This window comes from Eurosta solidaginis, chromosome 5 (genome assembly GCF_040869045.1).
Source record: "Eurosta solidaginis isolate ZX-2024a chromosome 5, ASM4086904v1, whole genome shotgun sequence".
NCBI classification, from domain to species: Eukaryota; Metazoa; Arthropoda; class Insecta; order Diptera; family Tephritidae; genus Eurosta; species Eurosta solidaginis.
This window is the reverse complement of record NC_090323.1, coordinates 248020394-248047469: the sequence shown is the minus strand read 5'-3', so window position 1 is coordinate 248047469 and position 27076 is coordinate 248020394. Positions and strand designations below refer to the sequence as shown.

At 38.1% G+C, this 27076-nt stretch overlaps 3 protein-coding genes across 3 annotated transcripts; 1 reads left to right on the top strand and 2 right to left on the bottom strand.

Moving 5' to 3' along the window:
- Positions 1-2665: 2665 nt before the first annotated feature.
- Positions 2666-3696, bottom strand: LOC137254397 (cilia- and flagella-associated protein 298). The gene is made up of 3 exons (XM_067792027.1): positions 3234-3696; positions 2900-3169; positions 2666-2824 (listed from the first exon to the last, which is right to left on the bottom strand). Exons 1-3 carry the CDS (start codon positions 3606-3608, stop codon positions 2666-2668), a joined length of 804 nt encoding a protein of 267 aa, XP_067648128.1. The 5' UTR covers positions 3609-3696.
- A 3584-nt stretch (positions 3697-7280) lies between these two features.
- Positions 7281-12496, bottom strand: Ero1L (endoplasmic reticulum oxidoreductin-1-like protein). The gene is made up of 8 exons (XM_067789493.1): positions 12434-12496; positions 12205-12367; positions 11965-12119; positions 11626-11889; positions 9474-10150; positions 8736-8889; positions 8515-8669; positions 7281-8444 (listed from the first exon to the last, which is right to left on the bottom strand). The coding sequence occupies exons 2-8, from the start codon at positions 12218-12220 to the stop codon at positions 8393-8395; spliced, it is 1473 nt and encodes a 490-aa protein (XP_067645594.1). The 5' UTR covers positions 12221-12367; positions 12434-12496; the 3' UTR covers positions 7281-8392.
- Positions 12497-16594: 4098 nt separating this feature from the next.
- Positions 16595-17962, top strand: LOC137233984 (uncharacterized). The gene is made up of 4 exons (XM_067757569.1): positions 16595-16666; positions 16732-16879; positions 16943-17177; positions 17248-17962. Exons 1-4 carry the CDS (start codon positions 16650-16652, stop codon positions 17562-17564), a joined length of 717 nt encoding a protein of 238 aa, XP_067613670.1. The 5' UTR covers positions 16595-16649; the 3' UTR covers positions 17565-17962.
- The last annotated feature ends 9114 nt before the right edge of the window (positions 17963-27076 follow it).

The following is a 27076-nucleotide window of genomic DNA, read 5'->3' as shown; positions in this document are numbered from 1 at the left end:
AATGCCCTCCGAATTATCCCAAACAAATTGCGACATATACCCGGAATGGTCACGAAGTCGTCCCTAAACCATTCCCGATTATTTACCCCAAAATGGTCTCCGGATGTTTCCAAAATTTTACCGTCTACAGTCCAAAATTCACCCCGAAAGCAATGCTTAAATAAGCCTGAGATATTCCCGAGAATAATTTAAGAACTATCCTAATTGATCCCGAGATTATCACGAAACCAATTCAGAAATGTTATCGAAATGGTTAACAAATAGTTTGCCCAAGTCAAATTGATTCCCAAATCAACCCGAATCTACTTATAGTGCCAACATTATTCAAAACATTATGCCAACATTTATCTCAAAATAATCCCAAATTGGGCCCGGAAAAATGCTTAACCAGTATCGAAATAGTATTGTAAAGAGTTTTGAAATGATCTCAATTGATCCGGAAGCTACCCCGAATACAATTGCGAAATGATCCTTTCGTGGTTCCGAAATTATACAGATATAGAGAAAAAATTCCGAAATTACTTGAAGATACTGACAAGATGGTTCTAGAATGTTTTGGAAAACAGTTCCAAAATTATCCCGAATAGAATTTGGATTTAAGAGGTTGTGCAGCGTAACACTTTCAAGGAACTGCCACCGCAATTTACAGCTTCTCCAAGCCAATTTTAACCTTACTTTACGTGACAAATCCTGTTTATTTAGCAGACCAGGTTCTCGCGACCACAAGTTCCTCACGGAGGTTGGATGACCTAGAAGTTTCAACGTGCAATATACCGGAACGTACTAGATCAATATCCGGCAAAGGACCATCAGCATCGATATATCTTTCCAAAGCTTCAGGGAGTCTGCTTGCGCTACAAGATGAAGAAAAAAAAAGACCAAGAATAAAGAGAATACTCCCAAATCCTTCCTTAGTGGTCTCCAAATGAAACCGAAATAATTTCGAAAAAGGGTTTCGTAATGACCTACTCAAGAGGTGATCTCAAAAAGGTTCCGCAAATACGCTCAACACAATGTGAACCCAAAACATAATTGGGATCGAGCCGTTAGACTTAAGTAGAAATATTTGTGTTGAAAATAGGTATCAAAATCGCAGTTTGAGAGGGTGGGATCATACCTCAATCTCTTCACGCCTTATCTTACACAACCCTCCACCTTTCACAACCAGGTTGGTGACTTCGGTCACCATTTATTTTTACTATGTCCGGAAACTTATCTCCACGACACTAGTGCGTCCGTTGCGATCGTACCCACGGTGCCAGGCATCAAACAAATTATTTGGCTGTCGGTTATTGTCCCACAAGTCTTCAGCTCCCTATCACCGGTCACGAATCCAGCGGTTGTTTGACATGAGCTCCCCAGCCATCGATCCAACAGTCATTTCCCATCAATTTACCCGTTATCAGCTCACAATCATCGGTCACCAATGCGTAAGCTCGTCATGTGATATTTTTCATTTATCCACCAATTGTGGTAGTTTTGATATCGGATCCTCATCATTTGACCGGCTATCAGCTCACCATCATCGGTAATAAATAAATCGGTTGTTTATCATTGGCTCACCTATGTACCTTCATCAATTGGCCTACCATTCAATAATAGCTCATTTCAATATTTTGGCATAGCCTCCGTTCCCCCGTTTCCCAATTTACCGTTCACCGATTCTACTGGTTACTTAAGAAACCATTTCCCCGTCAATCGTGGTAGCACCCATCCTTTCACGGACTGAACGATTATACCGACGTCCTTGACACCACGTACCTACTACTTCCATTACCCGTCCGCCTCTCCTCTTTTCTTGAACCGTCGACTTAGTCATCTACCGCTCATTTTCCCATGTTGTTGTTGTTGTTGTAGCAATAAGGTTTCTCCCCGAAGGCTTTGGGGAGTGATCGATGTGATGGTCCTTTGCCGGATACAGATCCGGTACGCTCCGGTAATACAGCACCATTAACCAATACAGCACCCGATCATCTCGGGAACGGTTTATATGGCCAAATTAAACCTTCAGGCCATACCTCCCTCCCAACCCCCAAGTTCCATGAGGAGCTTGGGGCGGGCCAGAGCCTCGTCTGTTAGTGAAACAGGATTTGTTGCGGATAGGCGAGGTTGGCAATTGGGTTTGGAGAAGCTATATATTGCGCTGGCAACCTAAAAGTGTTGCGCTACACAGCCCCTTGAGTATGGTATTTTAGTCGCCTTTTACGACAGGCATACCTACCGCGGGTATATTCTCATTTCTCTCATTTTACCATCATGTATGTATGTCTCCGATTCAAATAACACCAACAAATTTAAATGTATTAATTTATGAAGTAGGTCTTATTAGATTCTAATTTGTCTGATTGCAAACCCAGCCTTCGACGATTCCCACCACATAAAATTTAACAACTTAAGATATTTAACAACTTAAGCTTTTAATGTAAACACAAAAGTGACATCCATCACCTTTTAGAGAGTGGTAGAACTTCACTCACGAAAAATGCAAACGAGATAAGCTATCAGATTATTCAATTGGAGCTTAGATGCTGGAAACTCGTTTTGAATATATCCGAAACTCCTTCTTGTAGAAGTGCAAAAATTAATAATTAAATTCACCTCCACAACTATACTCGGATACTGAGCCAGTACATAGCATTGGTCTCAAAAAGCCATCGCAGGGGTTTTACAGAAAGCGGTAGGTTCTAAAAAGAGTATCGAAACTTACCTTCAACTCTTCTTGTCTGCGGAAAGCATCAGCCATCATACGTTTACGTATTTCCTCAGTTAATACCGCCTCGCGACCAGGTGGACCGTCACCATGTTTGTTTAATTTAACAACAACCTGAAGTGTAACCACGAACTTTAGTTTCAATTCCCCCTTATACGAAGTACATATCCGTATTAAACCCGCACTTACCTTGGTCTTATCATTCTTGCCAACATATTCGTACAATTTCTTTTCAGGTAAAACTTGTTTACCAGCAAACCACAATTGAGCCTTGGTCGACTCGATAACTTCGCGTGAGGCCTGTGTACCACTCAAGTCCTCCATATTACTGAATTCCATGCGTATGGTGTCGTGTGGTGGCAATTGCATCGGATAAACAATTGTGATAGCACCACGTAACAAATTTAAAGCCTCTTGTACGTTTTTCAAATGTAACGGTTGACGCGCCATTACTAATTTCTGAAAAGTTGTGTCCGTCATATGATTTTCTATTATTACCTACATAACAAGGAGGAACTAATACCTTATCGATCATTTTCTTCGCATCTTCCATTGCCTTTTTCAGCAATTCACACATTTTTTCTTGTGGTTTCTGGCCATTGCGACGCCCTAATGGATCTTTATTGTAGACAAAACCACCAGCCGGTATGCACTTCTCAGCCCAAATATCTCTTAATTTTAGCTCGCAAATTTGATCATCAGTCAAACCGATCATTTCTGGTGGCAGCATTGTACCATGATCGATAAGCTCTTCAATTTCGGAACAAATTCGATAGACTTTCAAGCGACCGTTGTAAATAGCCACGATATCCCTTATGATCTCACTAGTGCCCTCCTCGACGCTGGTCTCGTGAATGAAGAGATTCTCGTCGCCACGTTTTACTTGCAGGAGTACCATTTTAACTTCGAGTTTTTTTTTAACAGAATTTTATTTGTTTTGGTTTTTGAATTTAAAAATCTAAACAATCCAAGTATTTCAAAGCCGGTTTCGTGTCACAAGAAAATTTCACCGTTAAAATAGCGCAGAGCAAGTTTCACCTTTTAGCGTCCACTGATTGTTACATCGATTTAAGCGTAGTTATGGTAAAGTAACAACCAAGAAATTTTGTTGTTATGGGAATGTAACAGCTAAAACCAAAAGTAAATTAGTTACCAAAATAAAAGTTACTTTAAAGAAAAAGATAAAGGTTGTATATTGGAACGCTTTTTCGTCATCCCTTGTCAAATTTGGTTTTGAGAAAAGCCGGTTTCGGTGTTGCGCCATCATCAGTTTCGATTTTCGTTCTGATCTGGGATTGTCGTTTGTCCTGTATTTATAGTTCGTAGGTACATGAGCAGGTATTGTCAAAATTGATACTTGTTTATATTTAGTTATGAGTTGTGTGTTCATTCAGAACCGAGGGTGGTTTTACTGATCGATTTGTGTGGCTGACTGGAGCAGGTAAAAATCCGTAATTTTAGTCCATTGACCTTCTTTGTGGGTTTGTTGTTTGGGTACGTTAATTGTTTTGTTTTTATTTGTTGTTGTGTGTTTGTCTGTTGTACCTGTGTGGTTACTTTGTTTCTTGTAAACAAGTTTTAAAGGCTCGAATATTAGCCGTGTTTTTTAACACGCGCGTATACGTTTCGTTTGCGCGTGTAAAAAACGCCTATCCTCGCTTAGATAATGCTTAGGAGACCCATCTAGCGGCTGTGGTTAAACAACTAGCTACAGCAACAGGGTGTACCGAAAAGCGGAGACGCAACGCTCTGATGGCCATAGGGTATAACATATAGCTGAATCAGTTGCGATGAATTGTGGACACACATAGAATACATAGAATTAGTGTAGAGGGTGAGACAAAGACACATATTTCAGTTACATCTGAGTATAATGCGTATTGAAATTTAGTAGGACAAAATTTATGTGCAGCAATTTCAGAGGTGTATTTATAGTTTGTCTCGTAGTAGTCAATATAAAGTTTAAGCGTAAACGGATATACGCGTGTTAAAAAACACGGCTATTGTGTCAGAAATTGTGTTTATCTGTTCGTTTATTATTCAACCGTTGAATGTTTTCTGTTTGTAAATTTTCATGTTTTCGAGTACGTTGAGACGTCGGCCTTTTGCTTGTATATGAAGAACCCTAACTGTTTTATTGATGTATTCATTCATTCTCGACCATGTGATTCGAGAAGTTAGACTCGGGTATAATGTTTGGATTCGTTATTTTTTTGTTGTAATCTCTAATATGTTCTCTGAACCTCGTTCTTATTTGCCGTTCTGTTTGCCCTATGTAACTATGTTGGCATCCGCAGGTAAGCTTGTATACGGCGTAGCTGCTAAACGGATCCTCTGGGTTAGTGTTAGTTCTTAGTTTCCGCCCTAGATTGTTCGATGTTTTGAATGCTGTGTTAATGTTGTATTTTTTAAAGAAGTTTGCCAATTTATATGTTGATTTTCCAGTATATGTCATAGTCGTCCAGCTTTTATTTTCCTTTTCATTATTTCTTTATGGTTCTCCATTTGTCCTTCTGAGCTTTTTTATATCCGTTGTTTGCAGCGATATTATATATGACCTCAAGTTCTCTCTTATATGCCTCTTGTGTAAGAGGTGTTCTTTCAAGTCTATGTACCAAGTGTCTTAATGCTGCATTTTTATGCTGTTGGTGGTGATTTGAGGTATTATGTATTATTGTGTCGGTGGCCGTTGGCTTTCTATATATGTCATAGGTAAACCTTTTGGCTTCTTTATCAATATTTATCGTGAGGTCTAGATAGTTGATTCCACCGTCTTTTTTTTTTTTTTTATTGTAAATTTTATGTTTCCGTGCTGCTTGTTGAGGTACTCCAGTAAAAGCTCTTCGTTATTAGTAGTTAAAACGCTTATTATGTCATCCACGTATCTAGCATAAAATGACATGCCTAATTTGGACTTCAGCTTCTGTATGTACTTTTCTTCCAGATTTTGCATGAACACTTCCATAAGAATTGTTGATGTGGGGCTCCTCATTCCAAGACCGTTTGTTTGTGTATATATTTTATTGTTGAATTGAAAATAGTTTTGACGTAAAGTGGTTCTTAGCGTATTTGTGATTTGCATACTTTTCACTTTGTTTTTTGTATTATGAACTATTGTTGAGCTAACTATGTCCAAAGTCTCCGATAGTGGATTGATGGGTATAAATCTTTTGTCAAAAGATACCAATTTGCTGTTCTTTGTTAGCTCTACGGTCTCAAGTTTCTCTATTAGCTCTGTTGTGCTAGCTATTGCATATTCGTTCCTTAGCTCCAGAGTATCATTCAATATCGTTTTTAAATATTTGCACAGTTTGTAACATGGTGCCGATTTAAAATTTATGATGGGCCTCATTGGCGTGTCCGGCTTGTGGATTTTTGGTAGCTCAATCAGTAGAATCTACTATATTTGATGCATTGTTTATAGCACCTTTGATTTGTTTTTGGTATTCATCTGTGGGATCCTCTCTTATTCTACGACATTTCATTTCCTCTATGAGATCTTCGGATTTGGATATATATTTCTCTTTTTCGATTAGCACAGTGGTGTTTCCTTTGTCCGCTTTCGTTGTGACAATATTGTTTTTCCTTTCCTTCAGAAAATCAACAAAACAAAATAAGTCAAAAAGATAAACATAAATATAGAGATAAAGTTAAAGATGGAGGTAGAAATAGCGATACATATACAAATAAAGATAAATATAAGGACAAAGATAAATATGAAATAAAGATAAAAATAAAGATAAAGCGTCGCACACTTCCGCTCGGAGAAATATTTTTTTAAAATTTAAATACCCTGGGTTAGTTCGGGGTGAAGGCACAACCAGATGTTTAATTATTAATCTTAAGTAGAAGCAAAGGTCCACCTTCAAAAATCATTGGTGGAGAGTATTCTGCTGCGACCCGAAGAATAGCACGTCGCTAATACTCTCCAGTTTATGTTCTGAAAGAATCATGGTGATGAGAACAACTTCGTCTCTAATTTTGTTCGAAAACGCTGACTTACTTAATTGGCGCTTAGACGTTTGAACTGTGATGGCAGCCCAAGAAGGCCGCCAGTCGCTTCTTCACTGCGCTAACTTGCGTCAAACGGTAACACCTAAATAGTTTCGTTTTTCACCTGGTCCTTCTAGCGGAGTGGGGCCGCCCGCTTCCTCTGCTTCTATAGGACGCTTACGACGGAGGATCATCTTTCACTCGCAAAGAATTACCTAGCCGCTTTGTTTTAATTCTTTTGTTACATGCAATTAAGTTAGTAGTAAGTAAGTAGTAAAAGATCAACTGAGTCATTATTGCCCCAGAGTGTACTGTGTTTATTGGAATGGAAGAAATGAAAGTTTTATAAGCAAAAATAGAACCATTAAAATACAAATATCTTCACGAGCCGAAATCGCGTTACGCTCGCCTCGCGTGTTCTTGTCTTAAGGAATCAATTTTGTATTTTTTCAATGTTGTAGTCCTTACTGATTAAAGGTGCTTTCTAAAACTCAAAATGCTAACACTGAGTCTAACTGTAGATCTTTTCAGTTCAAACTTGGGTTAGGAATATTCCACGTGACTATCTGGTCGAAACTTTTTAAAATACTTAATTACATTTATTTCCAATAATAATTCGCTTTAATTTTCATCCTTGTTATTAACGCACAAACTACAGACATGATTTGTGTATTCTGATCATACATACAAATATTTATAATACATACTACTACCATTTAAAAATCTTTCGATAACACAATAAAGCTAGTTTTCACATTGATGATTTCTTCTGTTTTTGTTCTTTCATTATTTTTTACAAGTACGCATACTATTTGCATATCCGTAAACCAACAACATTTTGGCTTAGCACGCAATTTCACTGTGCTATGAAAAATGATTGCACTATTTCGACTGCTGTGTGGAATATCATTCTTCATCTCTTCAACCGAATAGGGGATTTTAGAACTGGCAGCCGATACAGGGTGATATTTCACTCAGCCGACGACTAATTATAGTTACAAAAGGGGTTACGTACAAGTAAAGTAACAATTCTTTTTATAAATAATATATATAAATAAATTAGCTTAAATGTAAGAAAATATCTTTTAATTAATAATTTGGGAAAATTTTAAACAACGTGACATCAGGACGCACAAGGCGACAGCTGTTTCGATTATACCTTGTAAATCTCTTCAAAGCCTTTTCTCCCGGGAGTGGGAGTAGAAACCGCACTCCTACGATAGTTGATGTGGTTACAAACGCATTCAGCTACGTCATACCTTAGTTGTTGTAAAGTTTTTCCCAATTGCCTTCTTTTTGCATATTTTCAAGTTGTTTAAAATTTTCCCAAATTATTAATTTAATTATAAAAATTAAAAAATTGCTTCAAATAAATGTTTTCATACATTTAAAAAAAAAAAAAAGCAATACGGGCAATCCCCGATTAAATCATAAGAAAATATCATTTTATATATAATATCCATATGCCGTTTTAGATCTCATTCATTAAAATAAAGTCACGAGTATGTGAGGTAAAAAAAGAGAAGAAACCATTTCCGGTATAGGTTTTTTTTACAATTTTTGTATTGTTACTGCAGGTTTTTTTACTACCGGTTAAATAAATACTACATGAGTAAACATTGATAACTGCTGACTTGTAATGCAAATGCACTTTAAGTGACTTTAAACACGTCTACGTAATGACTTTTATTACCGCAGCAGTTTTCGGAAATTTTCTACTTCGAATATACTGTCTGACAGCCTAAAAAGAAAGTAGGAAAATCACAGATTTTTATATGATTAGACTCGCTTATGTCGAGAGCACAGCTCACCTGCCAAATGCGTTAAATAATGCAACTATTTCGGTACGTCTTAGCTTGAATATCGGATTCGCTTCTATATGTGGATGTTCCCATAAGCCACTCTCTGTAGCTACATTTAATTTTTCAGAGTAGAGAATTTTTAACGCTGTGCCGAGGCCTTGCGTCTGTTGAAAAGTAGCGAGAATTTATGTAATAAAATTACGTAAATAGCAAATGAAAAAAATGATTACCTGCAATTTCCCCCACAGCCTGCATTTATCACAACCTACACAATCCATTATTCTGGATATATTTCGAAATTTTTCTTTGTACTCATTTTTAAATTTGAGCGACGCAACGCCATTCGAAAATAGCACGTTCTCATTGAAATGTGAGGAGAATGATCTGTAAAAGAAATAAGCAAATAAAAAAGTTCACCAGCACTTCCTCTGCCAAACCCAGAGAGGATAGATAGAATAAGAGACGTCATTTAAATTTTTATTTGTAATGTACTTGATTGGCGGGTATTACAAAATTGCCTTCTACATATTTTTAAGAAGTTTTTGTTAATATATATTGTGATTGTTGGAAAGAGGATGAATTGCTTAATAGGATCCTTTAAAAAAAATCAAAAATACCTCATGAAAATGTGTAGAAGCAATTTAAAATTAGCCCTCAAATGGGACATTACAAATAAATTTCGCTAATTGTATGAACTGACGTCTCTTATTGTATCTATCCTCTCTGCCAAAACACAAGAATTCTGTTATTTTCCTCTGCAATGATGTATCTAATTTTGAACATCACCGGAGCTGCAAATGATGATAATTCAGGTGCGCCTAAAAGTATGCGGCACTTATCGCTACTCATGCTGAAAATATGTATATACTCGTGCAACTATACATAGGATACTGTTAGGCGCACATGATTTATTTTGGAGATTTTAAGCTTATCGCATTTGTTTTCCACCACTAAACAAAAATACTCACTCCACAATCGCAAGCAAATCATTTATAGCCAATTTCACCTCGTCATCTTCCTCCGCAATACCTGTATAATATTCTTCACGTCTTAAATATGGCGCCGCTTTAGCTAAAGCACGCAATTCCACTAAATAGATGAAATACAAATTTCTTAACCAATGTGGACCTTCATTATTTGTTGTCTCTGGACTGAAGCGACGTTTGAATTCTTCTATGTTTGCACCCCAGATACCTTGAGGATCGAGGAAATCTTTTGATTCGGATAGTAAATATTTTGCACACAAGTGTATATTGATGCTACTATGTAAGCCTGAAATGATACGATAGAAGGCACGTTGTTCCAAACATACTTTATCCAAGTCTAAATGTGGTAAAAAATCGGAGAGGGATTTCGTTTCATTTTTACGCCCAAAACAATTTTCCATGTAAATACTACGCCAAACACGACGAGCAGATTCACCTCTGTAACCGGTATATCGTTCTGGATTTATAAGTAAATCTACATATTCAGAACCATTATGCTGATCTTCTAATATACAGAAATCTTCTTCCGCCTCATCATGTCTAGCCCAACGTTCGAATTCGCGATGTGCTTGATCACTGAGACTTGTGTCCAAATAACTTAAAACGCTATTATAATCTTCGGCTTCAGAACATTCAGATGATTGAGCTTCTCTGGTGTACTAATGATAAGAAGAAAATGAAAAGATAAATATTTGGTGTGGAAAAAGGTAGAATTTCCAACGTGCTCATATCAAATCGGTTCCAAGAAAATTCTTTTAAAATGTTAGTAACGTGACAGTTAAATTATACGGCCGCTAGCCCCATAGGTACAATTGCGTTGGACGCATCAGTGTCTTAGGACCACCTGTTGGTTGATTTTCCCTACCAGTCTTCGAACGACCAAAAAATGAGTGGTAACCAAAATTGGCGGGCATTTGCAGAATTAGGGAAGTGGCCTGTTCTCAATTACCTTCCTGAAAACTCGGACCTTCTTTCCTGGCTAGCATGCAAAGCATAACTTTATAAAATGTTCGCTCGAACATATACGACAAAATTTGTGCCAACCAATCAAACATTTGCCTTTATATGTGCCTAGGCAGAGGTCCGGTTTCAAGGAGTTGCTGGTAATAATCCGCGGATGAGCACATACTATATTAATTAAGGCAAGGAAATTTTTAGGTTCTGGGACATGTTTGCCATATAAGATAATTTAAAGAGGATTGCCTTAAGGGCGTTGTCTCAGCTTGTACTTTACCCTGCTTACTGAAGCAGCATTTGACCGGTGAGGTCCTGGTCATTCCGATAGGGAGAACTGTTGTAGCGATGATTCGTTCCATCGAATCGGTGCGACCAGTCCAGTATTGTCATTAAAATGGTGTGAGGGAATCCGAGAAAATTAGCAGTTTCCACAGGGTTGGTTAAAATTTAGCAGCACTTGCTAGCTCGGCATTTTATTACTCTCTTAAACTTTAAGCTATTCGGTATCTCTAAGTTCAGACGTCATAAAGAGATGTATCGTAAGGACCGCTTGTTACTTTATGTCGTCAACATCGTTTTCCCCCCAAGAGCGACGCTCAAGCTACTTGATGGGTCTGTTACCGCTCTGTACTTTTGAAGCAATTGTCGATGCACGTGGTTTGAAGTAGGAAATATGGCTGAACGTCATATGCAGTAGTTTAGATTGTTCAACAGTTTGTAGGTTTAAGCCATTAAAGTGTTTTGTTGTCTGCGAGGCCCCGTAGTGATTAATGTGGAGGTATATTTGGTCGGTGGCTAAAAAATGGCATAACAAACATTCAAGTAGGACAGGGAGGCGTAAGCTGCAGCAACAACAAAGCACATATACACATATATACACTTAAGATAACGTTTAATATAATGATTTATGACGGTTTCGGCCCCCATCAATATGAAACGTTATATGTGTAATACAATGATTAGCAGTATGTACTTATTTCAGTTGTTGATAAAGCAATTTACATACATTCGTACAAGAACATACATAGTTACACATTGTTATTAACGTGGCGCGTTGCTGGAAATGGTACAACTCCGAAAGCAATAATCTCATCACATGCAAATTTTGCAGTACATGATAAGCTACACACTCCATACATAAAATAATTAAGACAAAACCTCTTATATGTTTACTTACCTTAAAGGCTGCCAACTTTGCATTATCAACCTCATCTTTAATACCTTTTGGTATATGATGTTCATCACAATTTTGTACCTGGCAGAAGCGTATCGCACATTTACTATCATCCGGCCAAAAAGGGCATGTCCTTTTCAAATTCACTTTATAAAAGCGAAAATAATTTTTGACCAATAACGATTTTAAGCGTGGATATATCTTTATATTATTAAAATGGTCTACTGTGTCGACAGTACAACTGCAATCTTTTATAGAGCCCTGCAGCTGTGGGTAAAAAACAAATATTAACTTAAGCAAAACAGTACTAGCAAATATTAAGTTTACTGGCTTGTCACTCACCTCACAAAAGCAATTTTTATTTGTTTCCAATTCATCGTAGGCTGCAAAATATCCACTACAGTGACGTGCCCACAAGATGACGCACAACGCCAAAGTCAAGTACCACGCACCAGCGCGCAGCAACCGCATTTCAATTTTACGATTCACTTTTGCTGCTATGAAGTTTACGTACAGTTTTTGTTGTTAAAACTACAATCACTGAGGTTTTACACTCCTCGAAATTTACTTCCTTGCACCTACCCAATTCCAAAGTCATTAACAAATTGGAGTGAAAGTTCAGATGAAACAGCAGCTGTCGTTTGTTTAGCGAGCTTACCAGCTTCAATTCTTACTTCGAAACTATTCTTCTAATTTCTCTTTTATACTACACACTTACTCAGTCCCGCTTGATGTAATTCAAGTTCTGTATTTAAACATTTATTTATAACTATTTCCATGCCAGATAGATTCCAGACGCTTTATTACTTACGTGCCTTTTGTTGTTGGTTTAATTTTTCTGTTTTGTGTCTGTGTCATTTTCGTTATTAGCCTGTCTGTCATATGTTAATGACAGCGTTGCCGCGAGCTTCGAAGAAAATGTATCAATTTCCAAGCAAAAAATTTATCAAAATGTATCAAACCCACAACGGCAACCATTTTTAAACGGTTTTATATAGGTTTACTTGACAGGCTGCACGGCCGTTGTGAACGAATTTTGTAATTTAAATTTAAGTAACTTCCCGATAAGCTACAAGCTTGAACCTTGGAATATAGTTCGGAACCCGATGACAATGCAATAATGAGAAAAAAAATCGTCGCTAAGTGGCGCAAGGATCGAGATATTCACACAAATCGTATTTGTGGTCCGATTTGGCTCATATTTGGAACACATTATACATACATGAATAGAAAGCGACCTATAATGTTTGAGTTGGCTCATATATGAATAGAAAACGGCCTGTGAAAAAAATCGCCGCTAGGTGGCACAAAGATCGAGATATTCAAAATGTTCGTATTTGTCGTCCGATTTGGTCCATATTTGGAACACATAATACATACATGAATAAAAAGCGACCTATAATGTCGATTTGGCTCATATTTGGAACAAATATTACATACAGCCCGGTACATATATGTAATACTCCTATATTGCTAATAGAGAATGCTCGCAATATGTTTTGAATTCGAAATCAAAACAAGACAGCCTATAAAATTTTTATGATTGTAGCAGCATAAATGTGACAAGAAAAAACTTAAATTTAGGTACATTCGATTATTGAATACAAAAACAAAAACGTTTAAACGGCAATATATCGACACTCTGATGTTTGGGAATGTACCTGGCTCTTTGTAGCAATATAGGAGTATTACATATATGGTCCGGTAGAAGTGACATCAAAATATTTTGGAGTTCGAGGAGAGACGAGCATACGTGGCGCAGAGTCGAATAAAGTCTTTGGAAGGATTATGTATTCAGGACTTAGATTGTAACAAATTGTCAGGAAAGAGACCTTGTAATAATGAGTCACTAAATGAACTAAGTAGAATGAGAAATAATGGACAATTAAATAAAGACTAAAAACTTGAAGATAAAATAATAAAAAAAAATTTAAATTAAACGGTTTTATTGGAAAAAATACTTACATGAATTAAAAATAATACTTATTTAATTGTCCGATCAACGCCCTAGATTGATGAGGAGTGTCATGACTAGTACCTAGGACCTACCTAATTATTTTCTATCTTTTAATATTATTATTACTTCATGTAAGTATTGTTTTCAATAAAAACGTATAATTAAAAATTTTTTTTTATTATTTTATTTGTTGTTTTGTTTTAATTGTCCCTATGCAAATTTAAAATTAATTTAGAGAAATAAGCAAAATGTATCAAAAGCCGTGCTTTTTAACACGCGCGTATACGTTTCGTTTGCGCGTGTTAAAAAACGCCTATCTTCGCTTAGATAATGATTAGGAGACCCATCTAGCGGCTGTGGTTAAACAACTAGCTACAGCAACAGGGTGTACCGAAAAGCGGAGACGCAACGCTCTGATGGCCATAGGGTATAACATATAGCTGAATCAGTTGCGATGAATTGTGGACACACATAGAATACATAGAATTAGTGTAGAGGGTGAAACAAAGACACATATTTCAGTTACATCTGAGTATAATGCGTATTGAAATTTAGTAGGACAAAATTTATGCGCAGCAATTTCAGAGGTGTATTTATAGTTTGTCGACTAGCAGTCAATATAAAGTTTAAGCGTAAACGGATATACGCGTGTTAAAAAACACGGCTAAAATAGGGCATTTCGTAACAAAAGAGTATCTATGTATCAATTCACTAAATTTAAAAAAAAATGTATCAAGAATGATACAATTGTAACAAAACGGCAACGCTGGTTAGTGATGCCATCTGGTGGGTTTCAATGCAGTTGAGAGATTTTTGCTGTTGAGGTGAATATAAAAGAAAAGAAAGCGCCCACCACAAAGTAAATTTAGAAACAATTTTTTCATTTCGTATAAAGTTTTCCAAGCGCCGATGGGTGAATGGTTTGGCACACTATTATTATTTTTATTATTAGGCCTACATCTACTGTGACCTTTAGAGAGAGTTTCAGAACGTCACATTCGCAAAGAATGTGAACCCCCGGGTCATCCTCCAGCTCACAAAAGCGACTACAGTGTCCCGTATAGTACCGAGTAAGAGTTCGTAGGTACTCTCTGCTTAAATTAATGAGTTTGGCTGACACTCTCGTTGCTGGAAGTATAAATAATTTTGCATTTATTTATTAGTTTCACAGCTGCTTTAGGTTTCCTCATGTTGTTGTTGTTGTTATTAGGCGTGTTTTTTTATACGAGTATATCCGTTTACGCTTAGGACTGCTAAGAGACAAGTTTTTTGTCACTTATCAACTAGTCATAGATGAATTGATACGAAACATTTGTTTACGTTACCATTTTTTTCGCTGTCACGAGGGATTTATCTCAAATTTGTGCTGGCAACAATCACAAATAAATCCCTCGCGCCAGCTGAAGCGGGTGCCGGAATAAAAAATGTGCCAGCTAAAACAAAAACGGGCCAAAAATTTCGGTAAACTTTAGTTTGACCTACAACTGTAGAAATGCGTTCAAAAATTATGGGAAAAAAGATAAAAATACTTGTTTTAGTGTAAATATGTTTAGTTCGAAGGTGTAGGGTAAATATTATTTCCCATTCAAAAGTTGTCACTTAAAACAGGTTTTGTGAATATGAAGCCCCGATGGAATCCGTCGATTTTGATCACAGAACCTGGAACTTCAGACATGTAAGGTAAGCCCCATCCACTAAATGATTTAACTATTCGCCATGTTTTTTAACACGCGTATAACCGTTTACGCTTAAACTTTATATGGACTGCTAAGCGACAAACTTTAAATACACCTCTGAAATTGCTGCGCTTAAATTTTGTCCTACTACATTTCAATACGCATTATACTCAGATGTAACTGAAATATGTGTCTTTGTTTCACCCTCTACACTAATTCTAAGTATTCTATGTGTGTCCACAATTCATCGTAACTGATTGAGCTATATGTCATACCCTATGACCATCAGATCGTTGTGTCTCCGCTTTTCGGTACACCCTGTTGCTGTAACTAGTTGTTTAACCACAAACACTATATGGGTCTCCTAAACATTATCTAATGGCCGTGACACAATGACATTTTTCATATAGATGCGTTTAACACAAGCTTATGCATTCCAATAACATCGCAACAATCAACCAAGATGTTGCGTTTGTAAATATGAAGGAACTTCAGACTTGGCAATTGAAGTTTATTACGCCTTGCCCATTCACATACAAAATTTCGCAAAGCACTGTTATAAACATTCTCCCTATACACCAAAAATACTTGCTAACTTATTTTGTGTCGTATTGCAGTTTTCAATTGCGAAAAATGTTAGAGATTTTACCAACCAGTGGGAAAAATAATTACACTTGCAAAATGTGCCAACACCCTTAGCCAAAGCAAATGTCAAATTCTTCTTCTTATGCTTTGCTTGGAACAAAATTGGGGAGTTGGCTACTTTTCATTATCAGATGGCGCCAGTGTCGCTCATTCTACCGTTCTCCATAAAAATACGTGCAATCTACTCATAAGCATGTGTTAAACTCATCTATAAGAAAAACTGCTTATGTGTCGGAGCTGTAAGCGAGGATAGGCGTTTTTTTTCACGCGCAAACGAAACGTATACGCGTGTAAAAAAAAACACGGCTATTATATAGTAGGTCCGATTTACTCAAATTTCAAAAGAAGATTTGGTTTTCACTGTGAGTTAAATGCGTTACAATATTTGACTAATTAATTTAATTAAATGTAAATTTTACTTAGATTTGTTTATATTTAACTCTAACTAGTCGTACTATTGTAAAATAAGTTTAAAGAAATGAATATTTTACGGCTACCATTTTATTAAATGAATGAAACTATAATCTCCGAAATGTATGTCAAAAATCCCCATATTCAGATCTATTAATTTTTATTTGGATTGGCAATGTTATAAAAAATGTGTATTTTGACAGCGCTCTCTCGAAACAAAGAGTCGCAAATCCATTCATCTATGAAATAGTAGAATATAAAATCAGTACTTCCAAGTTTCAATAAGTATTTTTATCTACTTTTTTAGTCTGTTTTACCATTCCTAATTAAAAAACATAATGTCAGCAGGAGAAATGTATGTAGTTTTGTGTAAATATCATAAAAATTTCTACATTATGCATGGGTACTAAATTTTTTCAGAAAAGGATCAAGAAAACTTTGGACGAGGGAAGAGACGCTTCTTTTGTTGCAGTGCTACCGTGCCCGAAAGGACGAGATTAAGCATAGCAGGAAAAAGAAGTATGCTTTCGTGAACGTGTTGGAAGATATGTTTGGACAAGGCTTTTCGGTATGTTTCTTTTACTAAATTTTGTATTCAAAAGGTTGATTATGTTTTATACTGGCTTTGTAGGATACCACTGTAACAATAGAGGCATTGGAGGCGAAGATGCGCACGCTTTTGATCGCTAATAAAAGTGCCAAAGACAACAACAGGCAGACCGGTGCGACATATTGCCAAGCTCTATTTATGGAAGAAATGGATGAGATTTTTGGCCGTGAGCCAATAATCTCAAATTCTCACGCCCTCTATTTGGGCTTAATAATGCAAAGACCATTATCTGATAGGTGCTCGTTGGCTGCTGTTGGTAAATATTTCACTAATTGGTCATCTATTAGTTTCTCTTAAATTAAATATTTGTTTCTATTTATTGATAGAGCCATGTATACTTCCTGATCCCCTGTTGTTATCCAGTCAAAACACATCATCGAACACAGAGTCTCTGCGTAATATAACTTCCACGTCAAGGGGTTTGTCGAATTACTATCGCGATCCTTTAGGAGATGTACCATCGTCCAGCCCAGAGTCATTGTGCTATGTAGCCTCCAACCGAGTACCTTTGATTATTGGAACAAGCAATCCTCGAAAAAGAAAGAGTGCGAAGGAGAATTATTATGAAAAAAAGTTAGAGTTGAAAAGAAAATTTTACGAAGATATAAAAATTATGATATCGGAGAAATTAAATGCTCATTAAGCCAAGGAATTCACGCTTTTGTATAATCAGTGCATCTGTTGTATAAAAATGGGAGAGCGTGAGCCTAATATGTTGTGAAGCACCTGAAAAATGCTGAAATATATTGAATCAAATTCATTTGCTTAAATATATTAGTAAACAACTTATACGTATGTTACACTTACATAATTTGTTTGATTAGATGCTTCTGAAATAGAGCGCTTTCGAACTGGCAGCCGAGGTGTTCCACTCAGCAGTCGATATGCTAAAAAATAAACCTATATATATGAAGTTAACAAATTTAAATGAATTTTATGAATTAATTTTAATTTTTGTCAATCGTGTAAAACAGTCCCTGTTTTAAGACAGCATACAAAACATTTAATTTAATAAAGTATACAAGTTTTATTTTACTTCTGTTATAGTATTCAGTTGTATCAGTGTCACCAGGGACATTGGGAAATATTTCCATTTTGCGATAGGTCGTTTTCGGGCCTTAATACCAAGATCCATCAGCTAAAGCGACTACATTAGGAATGGTATTTTCGAATGAAGAAAATTGTGGATATACGCCTTTGTTCAAGCTTACAGCTTTTGTTTATAGATGCCGACCGCATCGGAAATTCGCCAGGCCTTCTTTTGCCCTGACGTTGCAGAGCATGCGGCGCCCAGGAGCTGGTTTTAATCAAAGAAAACTAGCGGTTCCAACAAGGTACGACCACAAAAAGGAAAAAGGCAGTCATGAATGCGAGAATACCAGGCCGGCAGCTTTCGTCAGTGTGTGTCCCTAAAGGCATCCGACCATACTGGCGATCAGGGCCGTAGCGAGAAAATCCGGGCCCGGGACTAAACAATTTACGGGCCCCTATAAAAAATCCACTAATACATTTGATTAACTTGAATTAATGACGTCTCATTCATGCATGGATTATATCAAAAAAAAATTTTTGCCACATCAACTAAATGATTTTTGGACTAAGAGCTGAAAATAAAATTAACACAGAATATTTACTATTTATACTCTTTTAATGTAACGTAGAAATAAAATTCTCTTTTAACAGCTACATATTGTTTCAAGCAATCTTTTCTAGTTATTTGGTAACATTTTAGTACATTTCTGATAAATAGTTATAATGATGATTATAAATTTGAATTAGAAGGTTCGGATATAAATGAGTGGCCTTTCTTTTGCTTTTTTCGCTGCAGAATTTTTTATAATACTATCAAGATTTAACTGTCTTGCCAAAACGGATTCAACACAAAGCGTGGCAAGTCCTGAAACTCGCTCTTGAGGTGAACACGATCTGTGAAAGTTTTTGATTTTTGAAAGGACGCTGAAGGAACGTTCTGCACTAGCTACAGTGACAGGTATAGTGCAAAAGATACGTAAAGCAACACAAATGTTGGGGAAAATTGTATACAGATTTTGAGCATAGATGGCATTTAGCAATTCCAGTGTGTTTCAAGTTAATTATTTTGCATTCTAAGCTTTGGGAAACGCCCGACTTGTATTTTTCGGCAAATTTTGCTGCACTCACCCGAACCGTAGTTTCATCCATGTCTTCAAATTGCCACAAAAAGAAAATTGTCTCGTTCAAATTTCTCATTGCTGCAAATCGTTCAGTAATGCCAGTGATTACCGAATCAACGATCACCAAGAATGTATTGTGTTTGAAAGCAGACTCTGGATCATCCGCAATCATCTCATTTCCGTTATTTTCAAAACATGTTTTGGGTTTTATCTTTCGAATGTCCGGAAACTTTGGCGAGATGTTTAATTGAACAGCAACTGTTTTGCATTCGTTTAAAATTGTCTCACATTGGTTCCTGATCAAGTTCAAATCAGCTAATAAGGCATCTAGATGTCGGACCTCAACATCTATGGTGGCGTCGCTAGCTTGGAGTACGACGTTTATTTCATTAATGGTAGTCAGTATTTTGAACCAAATTGAGGACAGCAAGATACATTCGAACTTGTTTATTTACTTGAGAATGCCGGTAACATCTCCGTATGCTTGTGCAGTCAAATTTAGCTTAAGTAATGTGTTTAGTGCTTGTGTTAATCCTGGAACATGGTTTGCGAATGGTCTGATTGCCCAATTCTAGCCGACCACCTAATGTCTAAAAGACTGTGAAGAGAGCTCGGTGCTTTTTTTAGGATGTCCCACCGTTGTGGACTCCTGCTGAAAATAGTAAAACATGTTTGTACAACCCCGAAGAAACTAATTGCAGCCGTACAACATTCTGCTGCATCAACAACACACACACAAATTGAGACTGTGGGTTGTAGAAGGTGAGTAATCAGCATTCGAGTTTTTGTCGAGAATGTGACGTTGTGCGCCGTTGTAAGCTCCTTTCATATTGACGCCGTTCTCGTACCCTTATGCACGACAATCTTTTAATGGGATTTCGTGTTTACCTAGAGTATGGCAAATTAAATCAGCGATTTCCTGACCAGTTTTTGGTTACAATTAGAGCTTACGATTTCTCGAACTAGTTCGGAAAGAGATTTTGCGCTAGTCTCGCCTTCTTCTGGAGCAGAAGCGAAAATGTCCACAAAATCACAAGTAAAAAACACCGACATGTATAGAATGCTGCCAATGCAGCGACTTAATTGAAAGTAGAAAAACTCGCGAGTATTACGAGTATCTCGAGATTCGAGAATCTCGCGAGAAGACGAGTTCTCGATTTCTCGGGTCTCAAAAATCTCCCTTGTGTTCGAGAAGAAATCCTAAGCTCTAGTTAAAATCCACGAAAGCCAAAAACCATTCTTGAATTGTAAAATTTGTTGCTTTCGAATTGAAATGGAGTTAGCGCAAAATGAACGTAGTCAACGTGACCAGCATCAGGCATAGCATCAACGATAATAGCAAAATACTTGGCTTATTCGCGGGCCCCCTCACAAACCCCGGGCCCGGGGGAATCCCCCCATTCCCCCCTCCCTCTCGTTGGGCCTGCTGGCGATGCATAGCATATGATCGGCTGGCCAACTGCCTCGTACGTTATCTTGAAATTATCAAGTGATTTAAGGATTTTTCGACAGACATTGTCCTCTCTGAATTTTGTTTACCTGAAAAGTCTAAAATGAACACAAAGATGTTTCCATCTTTCTGCTCCTGTAGCTCTCCCCTCCTTAAATATTTTCCGTCTCCCTCCATCACACTAATGTCTTTTCTTACCATCTTCCTTTTCCTTTCTAACTTTGCCTCTATTTCTACTGTTGCCCTTACCATCTACGTCTACCTTTTATCTGGACCCCAGTTTAGGCCAATACCTCCGGAGCAGAATAAGTTATTGAAATAAAAAGCATCATTTGTTCATGTCTTTCGTTTGGAGACCATATCGTTAAAACAAAACAAAAATCCTTGGTGGTACCTCTGGTATATATATAGCTTTCTATCTCCAGAGCAGAGCAAGGGTATATAACCCTCGTTGTGTGGTCTCCTGGGTCCAAGGAATTGATGTGGACGAGTATGTCTTGTATCCTGATGGGGACGAGACAACAACAAAAATTTAAGAGAAGAACGGAAGTCCGAGTCCAGTCGCAAGCAGCGAGAATAATGCGATATTGGCTTTGTTATCACAGATATCGGCAAAAATGGAAACCCAGGAAACACGCATAACAGAAATGTCATCACAAATATCAACAAATATGGCATCCCAACTAGAATCCCAGGAGACCGTATAACATCCAAGATAGAAGCACAGGAGACACGTATATCCGAAATGTTGTCGCAAATGTCATCTCAGCTGGAATCGCAGGAGAAACGTATAACAGCAAAGATTGAAGCACAATTGGATGAACAGAAAACATACGTGGCGCCACAAATTGCAGAACAATTAAAAGAGCAAGAGGCAGGCATAACATTACAATTCGAAGCACAGGAAGAGCGTATCTCAACGAAGCTGGAAGCACAGGAAAAAAAGTCTCATCGCAGCTGGGGGCTTTTAGTGAACGACAAGATAAAATGGAAGCCGAGATAGATGCTTTAAAAGATCGTATACAGGAGTTGCACCTAAATCGCCGAGCAGTTTCAACGAGTAATCCAAAGGTAAAAACATCATCCTTTAACGGTTCTGTTCCTTTCCAAGTCTTTAAGCTACAATTTGAGAAGACCGTGAACAACTGGAATGCTGAGGATAAAGTTGCTGCACTCTTCGTAGCATTGAAAGAACCAGCTGCCGAAATCTTATAGAATATTCCAGAGTACGAATGGAACAGTTATGACGCATTGATAGCCGCTGAAGAACGACGGTACGGAAGCGAAAACAGAAAACAGATACATCAAATAGAATTGCAAAACCGTTACCAAAAAGCTAATGAGACTTTGCAAGAGTTTGCTTCGGATGTTGAAAGGTTGGCTCATTTGGCAAATGCGCACGCACCCGAAAAGGTAAAAATCCAGAGTTTTATAAATGGCATACGGGACGTAGAAACGAAGCGACATATGCAAACCAAAAACCCGCATTCGCAGAAGCGGTATCCCATGCACTCACTCAAGAAACAGCGTCGCTTTTGAATAAGCCCGCATACAAAGCTCATCGTGTGGAAGTGCAAAGGCCAGACTGGGTAGACACAATTTTGGAAGCATTGAAGGGTACGCAGCAGAAGAATAATGATGCAGTCAAATGCTTTAAGTGTAGAAAGCCAGGGCATATTGCGCGTTATTGCAACACCAACCCTAACAGTTCCAACAATGTGGGTGGACGTAAAGGCAGAGCTGAAGGAGATGAGCAGATCTCCAAGACCAATCAATCGTTAAACTAAAGCGAGTCAACCGCAAGGGGCGACAGCTGGCTCCCTCAATTGAATGCCCCATAGTATCTATCTCACAAATTGGAAGAAGGTCAAGCAATCTTACTGTCGGAGGACATGTGGATGGAAAGGAACGTTTACTGACTGTCGATACGGGTGCGGGGAACGTCACGGTAGTACACAATTTTATAGTGGCAGAGATTGTTGATGAAATCATAATTGGAGTGGACTTCTTAATCGACCAGGGCATCAAGATCGGCACGCAAAGCAAGACGATGCGATATAAGAACATGGGTGTACCACTTAATTTCGGCTACGAGAGAGGCTACAGCAGTAAACGAGTGCTGGTGGAAGAGAGTCAGCAAATACCACCAAAATCCGAAGCAGTCATCTGGGCAAATGTTGATGGAGATTGTGGGACAAACAAATTGTGGGCTGTCGAAGCAGCAAACAAATCAGCACCGAACATACTTGTAGGAAAAACCCTGGCTATGACAAAACAAGATGGACGTATTCCGGTAAGCGTACTCAATGAGTTCAAGTCACCACTCAAACTGACCAAAGGAGCTATTTTGGGAAGATGCCAATAGGCTGAAGTAGTTATTAACTGTGAACAGCTCCAGGAACACGTTTCAGCTAGCAATACTGATCTTTCAAATGACATCACGGGCGACAGCGGCGTCATCGAACCATCAGCTAGTCCATGGAGCTCACCGATAGTACTTGTAAAGAAGAATGATGGAAAAATGAGGTTTTGCGTGGACTACCGGAAGTTGAATGACGTTACGAAAAAGGATAGCTACACATTTCCAAGAATTTACGACACTCTGGACTCGCTATCTGGTATGAAATGGTTTTCCACGCTTGACTTGAAAAGCGGCTACTGGCAAGTTGAATCGAAGGAGGAAGATAAAGAGAAAACAGCCTTCAGTGTCGGTGGTGGTCTTTGGCAATTTACAGTGATGCCTTTTGGACTTTGTAATGCACCAGCTACTTTTGAGAGACTCATGGACCAAGTACTGAAAGGACTACATTGGAAAACATGCTTGGTGTACCTGGACGACATCATCGTATTGGGCAAGAACTTTGATGAACATCTTAAGAACTTGGAGGAAGTTTTCCAGGGAATAGCTGGCGCTGGTCTGAAGTTAATTCCCAAAAAGTGTGCGCTGTTTAAAAAGGAAGTAAATTATTTGGGTCACAAGGTAACGGCAGAGGGCATCTGCACTGCGAACGAAAAGATAGAGGCTGTAAAGGATTGGCCAAGACCGCAGAACCTGCATGAATTGAGAAGTTTCCTTGGGCTGTGCACATATTACCGCCGATTTGTACCAAATTTGTCCAGCGTAGCCCATAGCATTCATGAGCTTACAAGAAAAAATAAAGCTTTTGAATGGAAGAAGGAGCAAGAAGTGGTTTTACAAACATTTAAGGAGCATTTGTGCACTGCCCCAATGTTAGCATATCCGATTCCAGGAGCAACATTTATTCTAGATACAGATGCGAGTGGATATGCTATAGGATGGACAGGAGAAGGTAGTTGCCGTTCGATTGGAAAACCAGAGAGGAACTATTGCGTTACACGGAGAGAGCTGTTGGCATTGGTAGAGTGCATTAAAATTTTTCACAAATACTTCTACGGCCAGCGATTCCGCGTCAGGACAGATCACGCAGCGTTGAAATGGCTTCTATAGTTCCGTAATCCAGAAGGACAATTGGCACGGTGGATCGAGCGTCTACAAAGCTATGACTTTTCCATTGACCATCGGAAAGGTAGTACCCATGGGAATACTGATGCAATGTCACTAAGACCATGTAGTTTGGAATGCAAGCACTGTTCAAAGGCCGAGGCTAAAGAAGACATTACAGATGTCTGGCTAATGACTATAACGTGTGTGGATGAATGGGACAAGGAAAAACTAAGGAAGTGTCAGCCAGAAGATACAGATCTGTCACATGTTATGCAAGGGCTCGAACGAAACGAAAGACCAAATAGAGAGGAGATGTCAGCAGCGAGTCCCATTGCGAAGTCATATTGGGCACAGTGGAAGAGTTTAGAATTGATATCCGGTTGCTTGCATCGAGTATGGGAGAGTGAGGATGGTCAATGCAAGAAGGAACTGATAGTTGTTCCCAGAAAGAGGATTCCTGACGTGCTCAGCGAGCTGTAATGGTCCAAGCGGAGGTCATCTTGGAATCACGAAGGCGCTCGAGAAGATTAAACAGAGATTCTATTGGGTTGGTTGCCGTCAGTCGGTCACTGAGTGGATTGCGAACTGCGAAGTTTGCAGCAGAGCGAAAAGGCCCAAAACCCGATGTCATGGCCAGATGAAGCAATATAACTCAGGTGCGCCATTTGAAAGGATCGCTACGGATGTCGTAGGTCCATTTCCTACTAGCAACTGCGGAAACAAATATGCACTGGTGGTTATGGATTATTCCAGCAAATGGCCAGAGGTATACCCAATCCCAAACCAAGAAGCGGAAACAGTAGCAGAAGTGTTTATAAACAATTGGGTTGCAAGGTTGGGTGTACCAATGGAGTTACATTCTGACCAAGGCAGGTTTTTCGAATCAGCTGTGTTCCAGGAAATGTGTAAATCATTGGGCATTCGAAAAACACGGACAACTGGATTGCATCCTCAGTCCGATGGTATGGTAGAACGTTTCAATAGAACCTTGGAGGAGCATTTAAGGAAAGTAGTAGACAAGTACCATAAGGAGTGGGATACCCGCATACCATTATTCTTAATGGCTTACCGATCAGCAGTGCATGAAACAACGGGTCAAACCCCTGAAAAAGTAATTTTTGCCAATGACCTTCGTCTGCCAGCTGATTTGCAGTTTAGGATGGATGCCGATGCGGAGAGAAATGTCAAGAAATCCACTGGTGTCTTGGAAGAAGAGCTGAGAGAGATACACGATCTGATAAGGCAACGAGCAAAGAATATGAGTGACAAGATGAAAGCGAGGTACGATAAAGCAATTAATTCGGAAGGGTTTCAGGTAGGAGATTTGGTGCTTTTATACAACCCACAACGAAAAAAAGGTTGGTCCCCGAAATTGCAGTGTAATTGGGAAGGCCCATACAAAGTTGTAAAATGGATCAAATATGTAGTGTACCGCATACAAACCATTGGCAAACCACGAACCAAAATGAAAGTGGTTCATTTGGAGAGGCTAGCAGCGTTTAGATCGAGAAATTTGTCGGATCGGGACGATCAGATTTAGGTGAAGGGCAGTGTTACGAATATTAGCAACACTAAGGGGTACTGCCATCTCTAAGCCGATGCTAAGCAGTGATTGTATGCACATCCATAAATCAATCATTATGTATCTACATAAACGAATCAATCATTAGGTCTACACATATGTACGTACACGCAGCGGAGAAGTAACGCACAAACACATGCAGATATCTTATCTGAGATATGCAATTATAATTGTGGAAGTGTCGCTCACAAACGCACGCGCATATACACGTACATCTGTAGTTATAATTATAGCAGATAACGAACTAGTAGATTCTAGAACAGTAGCGCCTAGAAGATTCAACGAGGAAATCAAAGATAAGGCAGCAACCGTAGAGGCGCTAGAATCAGTTTCAATTAAGCACGCTATCTGTCGGGTAATAGTAGAGTTATTTATTGTGAAGTATTTGAATAAAGGATATTTTGCATTATTAAATATTGGAGTTATTTATTCAACAGTTTAGTGATTCGAACTTAGCAGAAGGTTGCAAATAAGAGGATTTGCAGTAAATTCGTTACAGTATCAAACAAAAGGTATTTCACTCCGCATTACAATAGGGACATTTTTGAGTAGGGTTGCCACCTATTCGAAATTAAAAAAAATTTCATGAGATATGCCGATATGGGTATCAAACGAAAGGTATTTCACTCCGCAATACAATAATGACATTTTTGAGTAGGGTTGCTATTTAGGGTTGGGATAGTTAGACGAATAGTACTCTACTTACTCATATTCTATTAAAGCTTTAAATAAGAACATTAAAGTTAAAAATCTTGGTAAACAAATCTTACACATGATTCGACTTAATTTTCTTAATTTCACAGAATAGATTTTAAATGCAATATCAAGGCATCGTGGCAAATTCTAGCAAAATATATTTAAATGAATATTTTTGAGATGAATAATTGCAATTTCTCACAGATTGCTGTTAGAAAGATTTCTCACCATAGCAAAAATTTATCTCACCATGGTAATTTGCTACCGTTAAACACTAGAGGCATATGTTCAATTCGAAAACGACATCTAACCATTTAACTACTTATCAACAGATGGCGCTTAGGGAAGTAAGTAAACATTAACGCCCCGATTCTGCTGTGGTAACAACATTCATCACCACGGTAACGAAATCATGTGGCAACTTATACACCCTTTTGGTATTCTACCCGCGAAAGTAGCCGGATAATTTTCTACCCACAAAAGTAGGTGGTTACATCTAAATAACCACACAACAGCTGTTGTTTAGAAAAAGGCAATACTGAAAAATAAAGAATTGTAAGCGCAAATAATGAAAGATAATAGTAAAAAAGTGTTGCCTCTTGCTATACACATTTGTTTACATTATGTACTTTTACAGTATATATTACAATATAGCTATGTAAAAACTTATGCATGTATGTACATATATACACATCGTCCCGTTTATTCGTTAACCTCGTATCTACGAGTGACACATTTTCGATAAAGCCATGGTGACATACCTACAAACATAAACAAAAATTCCATGTACTTTGTTTTTGTAAATTCG

Excerpts from the sequence above, each read along its gene's own strand:
- LOC137233984 (XM_067757569.1), top strand. Across the intron at positions 16,880-16,942 it reads TGTTTGGACAAGGCTTTTCG|GATACCACTGTAACAATAGA; the intron begins GTATGTTTCTTT and ends CTGGCTTTGTAG. Across the intron at positions 17,178-17,247 it reads GTGCTCGTTGGCTGCTGTTG|AGCCATGTATACTTCCTGAT; the intron begins GTAAATATTTCA and ends ATTTATTGATAG.
- Ero1L (XM_067789493.1), bottom strand. Across the intron at positions 11,890-11,964 it reads ATAAAAATTGCTTTTGTGAG|CTGCAGGGCTCTATAAAAGA; the intron begins GTGAGTGACAAG and ends TTTTACCCACAG. Across the intron at positions 10,151-11,625 it reads CAAAGTTGGCAGCCTTTAAG|TACACCAGAGAAGCTCAATC; the intron begins GTAAGTAAACAT and ends TCTTATCATTAG.
- LOC137254397 (XM_067792027.1), bottom strand. The coding sequence starts at position 3,608 with ATGGTACTCCTGCAAGTAAAACGTGGCGACGAGAATCTCTTCATTCAC. Across the intron at positions 3,170-3,233 it reads CGAAGAAAATGATCGATAAG|AAATTAGTAATGGCGCGTCA; the intron begins GTATTAGTTCCT and ends ACAACTTTTCAG. Across the intron at positions 2,825-2,899 it reads GCAAGAATGATAAGACCAAG|GTTGTTGTTAAATTAAACAA; the intron begins GTAAGTGCGGGT and ends GTTACACTTCAG.